The sequence below is a fragment of the Agelaius phoeniceus genome, chromosome 5 (genome assembly GCF_051311805.1).
Source record: "Agelaius phoeniceus isolate bAgePho1 chromosome 5, bAgePho1.hap1, whole genome shotgun sequence".
NCBI lineage: Eukaryota > Metazoa > Chordata > Aves > Passeriformes > Icteridae > Agelaius > Agelaius phoeniceus.
Window position 1 is genome coordinate 11,017,000 of NC_135269.1, and position 12,527 is coordinate 11,029,526.

Sequence of the window (12,527 nt, forward strand, 5' to 3'; positions counted from 1 at the left end):
ACACTACTGCTGTGTCCAGATGCACTACATTGTTTTGGAAGCCTAAAGGAAGTTTAGAAAATGGGAGCAAATGGATGTGGGGAAAGGGCAGGAGGATCCTGAGAGCTTGCTTTTGACAAGTTTAGCACAAGCATCACCCACATTTAACATACTGCAAAATGTGGCACCACAGAAGGATGCAGAGCACAGCCAATCCAACAGGACACACAATATCTTAGGCATCACAATGTGAAAAACATGACATATTGCACAGAAAACAAACAGCATTTCTAAGACATTTTCCCTACACATCTCCTTTGTGCTTTTCCAGTGCAACAAGTCCAGTTTTTGTCCATCTGCTGGGTCATAAGAGCCCTTTGACAGGCCAGATTTAAGCATAATTGACATGAAATGTCCCAGTGATTCTTCTGGCTCAGATCCTTTGTATTAATATTTTATATTTTAAAAAAACCCTCCAAAATGTAACAGAGAATAATAACTAAGGTACACATGACGGATTTAAAAGACAATATGTATTTTTAAGCACCATTGCCACCTAAAATTAATTTCAATCAACCAAATTTGACGAATAATACAAAGACCTTTCTTTTCTCTTGTAACACGACTGTACCACTTTCCTTCCTTGTATTTCCAGTAAAGCACAACTTTCTATTTAAGATTACTCATTTCCCATATTCTAACCACAAACCAATAGATTTACTTGTAATATTATTCTGATAATTTCTCTGCTTCTGAACAGACCAGGGAGTTCAGCAGCCCACTTAACATCCTTTATACAAATCCACACTCTCAAAGTTACATTTCAAGACCAGAAAGACCAAGTTTTAATGACACAATGGCACTTTAAAACCAGTCCCACACTAAGCCTGTCATGGTTTAACCAGCACTGTCTGCTCTAAAAGATTTACCAAGACCTAATATCAGCAAAATAAGAGCAGTTCATATGAGAAAAAATGTACTTTTACTGCTGTAGTTTATGCAGTTCTGACAGCAAATACATCACAATATCCTCACAAAACCAAGGACCTTTTTGCTGGTGCTAAACAGAGATGTTTTACTTTTTTTAATTGAACCCTTTGCAGATCTTATCATACTGGCTTCTTGTACAGATCTAAGTTTAGTCTTTAGATGTGGTTAGTCAAATTAATTTGCATGATTATGATTGTCTGCTATTCTCCTTGCTACAGGCTGACACTCTAAACAACAACAAGTGAAGTAATGAGCTCATCAACTTGTTTTTAACTGTTCAGGAATGTAAACCAGCCTTCTCCTCAAATCCAGACCTACCTGCTCTGCAAGGAAATGAACTCTGCTGCTCTGAGCAACTCAGCACAAGGTGCTTATGCCTAAACTATACAACAATACATATACAGCTAATGAGGAGAAGCGGGAACTTGAAGAGAGGGATTTTTTGGAAATGTGTTATTTATTAGCTCGGCATCTGATGCCTACCTTTGAACAATACAACTTCCTCTCCTGGAAATGTTCACACATCTCCACCAGGATGGGGATCTCAGGTGCCTAGCTGGGTTTAGGCAACTCATTTCTGATGCCTGGAACAAATGAATTTCCTACAACTGGAACACCCTCGTGAACAGCACCTGGAGTGATGTGGCACACAACACAGGGACATCCACAATAAACCACACCTTTGTGCCAGCACTTCTGGATGGCACTAAGAAATGACACCATTTCTTCACCAGCTAGCAGAAAAAAACCTACTTGGGTGATGTGTGCAGGGGCAATGTGAATTTTCTTTGTGCCCCACCTGCAGTGAACTTACTTGAGCAGGTTGCCGAGGTTGAAGAGAGCTCGGTTGTGCTGGGGGTTGAGCTGCAGGGCCCGTCTGTAATAGTCCTTGGCCTCCACCACGTCTTTGGTCAACGTCCCCAGGTTGTTGAGAGCACTTGCGTGACGAGGGTACAGCCTGGCAAAAATGGAACAGCAAGTTACAGATGCTCATTCACTGACAAATAAAGCTGATGTGGCTGACTCTGCCACCAGTGCTGTTTGGCACTCAATAGAGGGAAGAATGTCAGCCAAAAAACCCTCTTTTCCCTTAATTTGCTGCAGGTCAGTTGGGATCCTGAGGACCCTTTTCAACTCCTCATCAGATTTCCTATGGTTCCTATGTATCTCCAGGGCAAAATGGAACATTTGGAAACAAATGGAACAAATTGAAAACCTATCATACCCTTCAAGCAAAAGGCATAGTGACTAAAGCAGCCTGAATGTTTTTATTCAAAATGCTTTTGCAAAAAGCAAGAACCGCCTTGTCAAATAAATGTTTCCACTGGAAATAGGTTTTGATATACACAGAATCCAACACAACACTGTTTAAAATTGTTTGTTGGGTTTTTGAAATTTTTTTTCACAATAAAACTGATAAAAAAGTGCAAAAGGAAACCTGAAATCAGGTGTTGAGCAATGCTTTCAGGACCAAGCAAAATGGTAAAAGAATCTGGAACCAGACTGCTTAACAGTATGAATTCTCTAAGCTTCTTGCAGCATTTGGTTCAGTACAGTTCTCCTTTTATCTGACCTGTTAATCTTCACATCTGCCTCTTTCAGTTACATCACTGAGTCCAATGCATCTCTGTTAAAACTCTCCACAAATTAGGCAGCAGGTCATGGTCCATTCAGCAGTTTAAATTCTCAAAGTTCTGCTCCTACATTAATATTTTAGTTTGTAGGTCTTTTGCCAGAAAACTCCAGAGGTGGAAGTGATCCAGGGCTTGATGAAAGCACCCAGGACCCTTTGTGTGATAGGTAGGTGAAAACTGAGGGTCATTATGATAAGGAAATAAGTTTTTGACAGACACCCACAGAGGTCCCTGGAGACCAGCTGTGTGAGAAGGTCTGAGGCTCTGAGACCAAGGCATCTGACAGTTCTTTGCCTTAGCTCCCTGATCATGGGAAAATGATGTGGAAAATGACATTAAAAGTAGTTGGCCATGAAAGCACAGGGTACAGCATGAGAAGGGGCATTTAAAGGTAGAAAGGATTAAGACTCTATAGTATAGCCTGACTAAAGTTTGCAATTGTTTTTAATCCAAGACTTTCCACTGTGAGGTTTGGGGTTTTATTTGCCTGGAGTCTTTCACTATGTCAGTTCAGCCCTAGCATTTTCTGTGCTTAAGCACCATGAATAATTTAGCATTTTATACACTTCTGCAACATTTGTATCAGTCACATTTTCACTCCACAGCTCATAAATTATTTTGGCAAGGTCTTATTTGGGGGTGAAGCTGGAAGCATTCAAGGGAACTCTGGGAGAAATGGACATGAACCACTAACAAAACCAGGATGTTTCCTACCATTAAGTAAGAGAAAAGCTCAAGTCCTTTTTTCACCTAGCAAATAAGGACTGAAAAGCCACACATTTGATGAGAAATTGTTCAGGGATGCAGCCACGTGTTTTTTAAAAACTTGAATCTTGAACAAAGAACATCTTAGGGCAAATGACCACAGGCTCAGTCTTGTTTCCCATTTCCTCCAAGGGATTTTGACATTGTTTTGGACCAAGAAAAAGGTCTGGGAGTTAAATTTTTCAGCCTTTTTTACCAGATGGCTATGATAAAAGTGTGCACTACTTCTGTCAGTACTCACACATAAAACAGCTCCAGTATTTGACATGAAGTCACTTGAGTTATGAGTGGGCAAAAGGATTTCAGGCAATTCTTGGGAAAGTCAGAAACAGATTAACATTTTACAACCCTAAACCTGATGGTTTTTCTCTCAAACTTTCAGAAATTAATTCTGTTCTTGGCCTTTAGTGCTCCTGTGGCATTTTAGGCCCAGGAGATTTGCTTGCACCAATTTGGAGTGGAATGAAAACTCAAGATTAAAAAAGGGAACGGATTTTACCTTTAAATTGCACAGTTCTGACCAGCAGCTCCATAAAATACACTTCTGAGTTCAGTGCTAAAACCTCTCAACAGCAAATCACAGGATGCAAACACATCTCCCATGTATCCTGGACTCTATTTCTTGTGTTTTACATTTATTCATTACATCTCATTGCCCTTTCCAAGAAATGTAAGTGAAAACCCAGAACCTCAGCAAGCACAAATTACCTGCCTAGCATCTGGCCTGAAGAACTTATGAGATCTGCAATTTTACATGTCTGAACAAAAGTTACCAGAAATTCTGACCACAGCAAGATAAGGTGGTGGTGTCGGGCTTTGCTACTCTTTTATTTCTCTCCAGATATTTTATTTGGAATATTTCTTTGTTATGGTGGTAGAGCAAGCTGCCACTCAACTGAGTTCAGCAGAACAACCAGGCCTAAGAGAGCATTACCTCTGGTGAGGTAACCAGAGCCAGAGTCCGAGCCCGTGACCATACATGCTGTTACAGAATCACTGAATCATTGAATGTTTTGGGATGTGAAAGACCTTAAAGACCCTCTGTTCCAATGCCCAGCCACTATGGGCAGGGACTCCTTCTACCAGACCAGGTTATTCAAAGCCCCATCCAACGAGGCCATGGACACTTTCAGGAATGGGGCATCCACAGCTTCTATGAACAATGTGCTCCAGTGCCTCAAGATTCTTGCAGGAAAGAATTTCTTCCTAAAATCCCATCTAAACCTTCCCTCTTTCTGTTTATGCTGCTTTCACACCACCCTCAAATAGGTCCCAGGAATGGTCCAGGCCTGAGCCCAGATCAGGGTTTGGTCCCAAAAGCCAACTTGGACTTGGCCACTGTCTCTAAGAGGATACAAACATTTACTGAATACTTCCAGGTCAATTTATGCCAGTTGATCTCAGGGCTAAAGAATGTGCACCAGATCATTTTTTTATTTATTAATATGGATGTTGAGTAAAGGACTGGCAGCCCTATTTAAACTGCCCTTTGTTCAGGCACACCCACTGCTGTTAACAACAGTTCACTGGGAATAAAAACACAGCAGAATAGTCTTGTGGCAGGATTTATGCAGGAGCACAAAACTTGACCACAAGCTACCAAATGAAGCAACATTTACTCAAGAACTTTCAAAATGGTTCTGCAAGACTTGCAGATACACCAAACTTGTTTGCTTTTGCTGCAGGTGATTTGTTGTTGTAATGGAGGGAGACACATATACTTCTCCTGTTTTGAAGTTATCAGGAGATTTGTGCTGCTTATCAAGACTTCTGGAACTGATCTCAATGAATCCTTATATTCAGCTTTAACTTGTTTTGATTTTAAGTTCTCTAATGCAAACATTGTCTCTTCTTCATTCTTCATTCATATGAAAAATGTATTTATTTCTTAGAAGGGTTAGAAACACATACCAAGGCAGGAAGGTCTCCAATTAACCTGGAGTCTTCTGTGTGCCACAATAATGGCAATACTCAGAATCCACACTTCATTTTATAAACCATCACTGTGAAGACACTGGGATGCAAGAGATCAATTGTTGGAACACATCTAGCTTGTTTTGCAACTTTTCTTAAGAAACAAAGCTTTTTATCTGGATATATATAGGGCTGTGTTTTCCTTGCCACCACCACTGATAATGGTAACAATCTGCAGGCAATATCCTTCTTGCTATGCATCTGATTAGGTAGAAATTCCTCTAGGCTTCACCTAATCAAATGCAAGTGCTGCATTATTTATGAAAGAAAGCTGAATTTCATTAAACTTATTCTACAAGTAGCAGTTCATGTAAGAAATCAGTTTATCCTTTCCTTTAGAAATCAGAATAATTTTCTTTTAAAATCTACATTCAAGGATAATTATAATAGAAGTCTTGAAACAGCAAAATTATGGGAAAGCAACCTATAAAAGTATATTTTAAAGCAGATGGAGATTTCATTTCTAAAGAGAAGACAAGTGGGTTGTTTCCTTGTTGTAGAATGAATAATTCAAATGATTCCTCCAATGCTGTATCTGCAATTGTCAGAATAAATTTCAGCAGCCTTCCCTTTAACTATTACAGGTATAGACTGCACAAGAACTCCTGTTAGTGATTATCCCCACTTCTTGTAGGTTAGCAAAATTCCCTCTAATATCACTGAACAAAAGCCCTACTGACTTGCACAGTCAAGACATTTCCAGTTTCCTAAGACAAAACCAGGTATAAAACATACAGTCATCAAAATGCTGATGACCATTTATTCTGCTTTTTCATTTATTGCCACTATTACCTGAAACATAAGGGTTTTTGAAAAACGTTTGAAGGGCTTTGTTTGGCTCCATATCTGAATTACAAGACAATTACAGAAAGAAGAGAAAGGGATGAAATTTGTTGTCATGACTGCAACCTATGATCCACCAGGAATTTTAATTATTTTAATTCAGATTGAGAGAGACCACTTAAACAACTGGCAAGCTCTGCTCACAGTCCTGCCTGGTCTGGTGCCAGGGGTATTCAGGGGAGGAAGGCATTAGTGTGACAACTACCCACTTGCTCTTAAGAGCATTATGTGGTTTTTGTACAGCCATTGCTGTGTGGATAGCAAGCAGCAGGGGATGGGGCCAGACTAGCATGCAATTAGCCTGGAAAACTACCATGGACAGCAGGGAAAAAGCTGTAATGTCATCTTTCAGGGGTCTGGGCAGGCCCCCACAGCCACTGCACGATGAAAGAGGTTATTGAAAGCAGCCCAGAGACACTTCTCAGAGCTGGGACAGCCCTGACATGTCACATGAGGGTGACTCTTCCTGATGCCCCAGCCCTTCATCACTCTCCAAGGGTTGACAATAAGCCTGTTGAAAGCACATTCCCAGTGACTTACAACATGAGTTCTTATAACCATTATAAAACTTGTAAGCAACTCTGGTCAGCATCAACCCAACAGCCATGCCATGGCTGCAGCAGCAGAAAGACAAAAAAAACTGCCTGTATCATCTTGCATAATATTCAAAGGAAGTCCAAGCATATTAATTTCTTCTATAAATTAAAATAATAAGTGAAAAATAATTTAAAAATAAATTATTCAGTCGGAAAGATCTAGTGTGCCTGGTTTTTGTTAACACAACTTTTGATTAAACAATGCATTTAAAGTTAGCACTCACATTGAGGCAGCTGTGGTAAGTCAGCCCCCTGTGCTGCAGTACAAAACAGGCTGTGTTACCTCTCTGTGGCAAGAGGAGAGGAGAGCCTGAAGAGCCCTGGGCCACAGCTCTCACCACTCCTCCTCCATACAAGAGGACACTTCCCTGACAGCCACTCTTGGCTCTCCTGGTGCCTGTCCAGCCCTAAACAAAGCTCAGCATCCATGGGGCTCCCTGCAGCCACGTCAAGCACAGGGACTCAGGCCTTAATTACCCAGGCCCAATTACTTGCTGGCAGCATGGCAATTTGCTTTTAAGACACATTTTGCCCATTCCAATATATACTGTAATTATTGGCATTGTTTTGCCAACTAAAGTAAGAATGTTATATGAATAACGTTTCTATCTGTGCCAAGTTTTAATACTGCCCATTTTATATTTACTCCAGCATACTATTTCAAGCCAATTTTCCAATTTTAATATTACATCATACTCATTTTCATGTATTTATGTAAGTTCTCAATAAAGTTCTATGTCAGGTTGAATTAAAACATGATCTGATGTAATTCTGAGACCAGTCATCCTTCTGGGAACAATTCTGCACTGGCAACAACTCAGGTCATGGCCTCATGATGGTGTGGCACCTTGTTTCAAGAGCTGCTCTACGTGATGTGGAGTTGTGGATGGCAGATCCTGTGTCTTCCTCAAAAAGGTTTTCAATTTGCAACATTTTAATTTCTTTCAAGGAAGGAGAGGTGATCCTGCAATATCAAGCAGCAGCCTTTTTTTTTTTTGAAGAGTTCTAGCAGTTGCATCAGTATTTCCTCTAAGGCAACACCTTCAGCTTGGCAGAAGGTTTGTGGCAGGCTGGTATTTTTTGTATTTAAAAAAGCACCTGGAAATCCTGTTGAAAGTCAGGCAAGTGAGAGATCTAATGCTTTTAGGTTCCTTTGAAAGCCTCAGGCATAATCTCCTTCAGTGAAAGCGTGACAGAGCAGCGAGACTCGCGGCTGTACACAGCACAGCCCGGAGCTGGGAATTACATCACACCCATTTCCACACACTCAGCTGCCAGGGGCTCCTGACACAATGCCAGGCACGAGACAGGGAGTGATGCCATCCCAGCCTGGTGCTGGGGGCTCACAGGGCATCCCTGAGCAGTGCTGTGGGTCCTGCTGTATGGGCCAGCCCAGCTCCTGAGGGAGGGAGGTCCTGCCCAAGAAGTCAGTGAGGGTCATGCCTGACCAGCAGTGCCTCCAGCAGGACCTTGATCTAACCTGGGATCTCCAGAGGCTGAGGTATAAATAGCAAGTGCTGAATCACAGCCAGGGATCAGTGGAAGGAAGTAAGGTCCTGGCTTTATGGCTTTGATGCCTTGTGCAAGCTGACCTAGAACAGAGGCTAGGCACAGCTAAAGAATAAAAAATTTATTAAAAGGCCTCAATGGATACACCTTGGGCAGCACAAGAGCCCAGCCAGAGCTACACCCCAGATGAACCCAAAATGGTCACTAAATTCATGACCAGTCACTTTTATAAGTTCTGGTCCATTTGCATATTGGAGTTAATTGTCCAATTATAGCTTCAGCTTATGAAATTCCATCCTTCTTTTTTTTTCTCTCTTCAGTCCACATTGTGTATGCTCTTGGGCCTGAAATTTGGATAATTTGTCCTTGGTCCCCAGCTAGAGAAGGAATTGTTTTGTTTCCCTACTCTGTGAAGAGAGCTCACCATCCCCCAATATGAGGCTCAGAACTACACACTAAAGCAGCACAGAATCTGAAAAACATAAAAGCTAAAACCTGAGGCATCAGCTTGTCCCCCTGCCCATCAGCCAGGAAGAGCAGCCCACAGGTGCACTGCTACCAGCAAACCCTCTCAGCAGGGTGAGCCTCCCAGGCTGAATTGCAGAGCACCCTGATACTGAGAGAAACCTCTCCAGGACAGAAATGGGAAAAAAAAATAGAGAAGCTGAATAGATTTAATCTGTACATTGACAAAAGCCTCGTGAATTCTTTGAGCTTGACATCCATTAAGGAAAAAATACCCCCAACCTACAGCAATATCCAAAAGCATGCCATTCAAATAACCAACCAGAAGCACCCTAAACAGTATTATGATTTATAAATTTTCAAACTTGGGCAGGGGTAGAAGCCTGAGAGTTAGAGTTGAGGAGAAAAAACAGGATTTTAAGTCAAACAATACCACCACTACATATAAATAAATAAAATCTCTCCTGCTAAACTTGCATGTTCCCTGAAGTGACGAGGCAACATGAGGTTATCAAACAGGGCTGTCTGCTTGTTCTCTCACATAAAGAATTTATGCAGGATCCACGTAGTCCTGAAAATCCCAGAAATCTCAACACTCCCAAAGCCCAGCAAAGGACTAATAATTCACAACATGCCTGACTTACAGACAGTGTGAACAACACAGGCACCTCCATGGAGCCCACAGAATCTTCAGGGACACCACAGCAAACAAGAGACCATGGTGTGAGCCCTTCAATCAAACCTGGCATGAGGGGGATACAATAACAACATACTCTCACCAAAGCACATGGGGTGAAATCACCCAGGTGCTAGGGGAAGCTTTACAGCCCCTTACTGCACAGTTTTCATCAAAACAAGGACAGCAGGCTAAGAAAAAAGCAGTGGCTGTGGGAATGAATAATCAACCCTTGGATTTGAGGTTATCATTAGCCAAAAGTGAAAGGTAGACTTGAACACGGGCAAAATACAGTCACAAGCTTCTCTCTGCATACCCCACAGGAGAATCAAAATAGATCCTCAAAAATAGTCAAAATAGATTTCTTAGTGTCCCAATAAGAAAAAGCATTTTTAATTAGGGACTCATTTTTCATTACGCAGATTTTTTTATCAGTCCCCAATACATAAGAAGGCAGAGCTTTGATGCAGTTCTGAGGAAGGCTATGGAGTTGTCATCCTCAGAGATGATGGGGGCTTTTCTCTAAGATGATGTGTTTGAAAAGCCAGCAAGTCCTTGAAGGGCAGCACAAAAGGACCTGCACCCACAACAAGACACCATGGTGTAGGAAGGGACCCCACCACCTGTAACCATCAGTGTCCAGGGCTGACACATCCATCTGTCCATCCCAGCAGGCACACCCAGCTCCCGTGGCTCTACATGCACACACACTGTCTCTGCATCATGGTTGCACTTATACCAGTTCTGTTTCCAAGTAAATAAAAGCCTGTGCATTGATTGTTATTTTGTCACTAAAAAGCAGAAAAACTGAGCAGAACTGGAGCAGCCCTCAAAACAGGCAGGGATTAGCACTTTATATAGAACAGGTTCAAAAATAAATTACACTCACTGAAGTAATTTGGTCATTGTCCCATGCAACGTGTTGTAAAGGCCATTAAGTCTCTGATTCAAATTACAAGGCAGCCCTTTCAGCCATCAATTACCACTAAAACACTCAACAATTCTGTCCAGCTTCAGGACAGCCACCATCCCTACCCAATACTTCTTAAGCCCACTGTCAAAGCTCAAATCAGAACACCACAAAGATATTCCCAACTGCTTGGACATGATCCACCTCCAGCCCATAATATCCACTAACACAGAGCATTACCTGAAATCTCTATGAAGATGTTCCAGGCTTGCTCCAAGGGCCTGACCTAAGTAGTATCAGTGTCAGAAGGGCACTCATAGTTTCAGGAGAAAAAGCAGCCACAGCAAAGCAGCAAATGCACATTTTTTACTCACTGTAAAAACAGGCTAACAAATGGTGCTGGTATTTTAATTCTTCCCAGAAATAAATCACAGATGGTATCCAAGGCCACCTGCAGTCCATGCTGAGAGGCATTTTAAAGGCAAATACATTGACACACACACATAAAGTGCTGTAAGAACACGATTTTTTTTACTGCATGGAGAGTGCAATTTAACAGAATTTAAACAACCCCAGATACCGTTGATTTAAGACATATAAAAACCCAGCAGGAAGGTATGTGGGAAAGCTTAGGAAGAAACCTGAGTCTCCCTTACAGCATTAGGGCTTTATTTCTAAAGTGTAGTGAGGTGAAAGAACAGCCTTGCTTTTTTTCTTTCCTACCCATTCCACTGCTGCTATGAACCAATTTTGTTCCCTCAAATGAGAGATACAGATAAGCTGCTTACACTGTTTTCCCTTCTCCACCTAGCCTGTGTTTGAGTACTAACCATGATTTCATGATCCTTACTGATGCCACAAAGCAGCATTCCCCATTTCCAGGCTGTATGCAATGCCCTAAGATGTATTACTTGCAAGCTCTGTGAGAGCCAGACCACACAAGCTGCAGGACCCAAGTGTTTCCATACTGGTTTCCCTGCCTCCTGGCCCACTCTCCCCTCTCTCTCATGGCTGAACAGCAGAACAGCTCCCTGAACTGCAAAGAAAACCAGTCCAAGAGTTCCTACTTCACTCCCCCAGAAGATGCCACAAGGGGAAATTAAGGTTTCTGCATGGCAGGCTGGTCCCCTTCCTGCTCTGTTTGGTCAGCAGCCTTTGGCAGGGGAAGTCCAAGGGGAGTTTGTGGTTAGGAACCTGTTGATGGACATGTACACACACAGAGGTAACACTGCAGCACTCTCAGGTACACACACCAGTGCATTTATGTAAATAAATCCACAGTATCACACTGCACAAGGTGAACACCTCCTGCAGGACTCTGCACTGTCAGGTATGTTTTAACATCCAGAAGGCAAACATGAATTTTTAGATGATGACCTTTTCCCAGACACAGAAATGTAGCACAGAACTACTATTAGCATGTGTATGCACCCAACTCCAGCAAGGAACTCAGCAACCTCCCTCAGCCCCACTCACTGATGCTCACACTGACCTGCCTCCCATGGGAAGCACTGCCCTGGAAACAAACACAGAGAGGGATGGCAAGAACCGCTCTGGGAATTAAAATGTTGAATGAGTGCAATTGTAGGAGGTAAGGTGAATAATTTTTCTCCCCTCCATTGTTAAAAGGAGATTGATTTAATTGATAACGAATGTTCACCAATTGGCTTTCAAGGCTCTGCTGTTTTTCTCTCTCTGCATGTCAGCCCATGTGCATTGCTGAAGAGCAATACAACAGTATCAACAGTGACATCAAGCACACAAGGCTGGGGAAAAGCAGGACAAAGGCTTGGTAATTATAAACACAGCAAAAACATCTTCATTAGCACATCAGAGTTGTTCTTCATATTCGTGTGAGGCTGTACGACCTCATATTCTGACTCACAAATGGGAGACAAGTGGTGAGATAAATTTCAGATAAGATCAACCCTGTTTGATCTCCAGGAGCAGAGGTTCTCCAGAATTCCTAACAACAGCCACAAACCTGCAGCAGAAGCAGCAGCAAGAACGTTAAGGCCAGCTTTCAGAATAGCTGTAGTCACATCTCAGATGGACTATTTTTGGCCTTTACTTTCTGAAGGAAAAAACCCCAAGGATCTCCTGGGGTCACTACCATATGTCAGGCAAACCAGTGAAGCAGTCTAATGCAGCAGTGTGTTTTTCTTGTTTTACTGTAGGTAAGCTGA

General features: G+C 42.1%; 1 protein-coding gene across 2 annotated transcripts in view; it reads right to left on the minus strand.

The window, feature by feature from the left end:
- TMTC1 (transmembrane O-mannosyltransferase targeting cadherins 1) overlaps positions 1-12,527 on the minus strand; it is a 141,936-nt gene that overhangs the window by 24,900 nt on the left and 104,509 nt on the right. For both annotated transcript variants that reach the window (XM_077178285.1, XM_054632236.2), the window contains exon 12: positions 1,784-1,927. In XM_077178285.1, the coding sequence (XP_077034400.1) occupies positions 1,784-1,927 (144 nt within the window). The remainder of the gene's footprint in view (positions 1-1,783; positions 1,928-12,527) is intronic.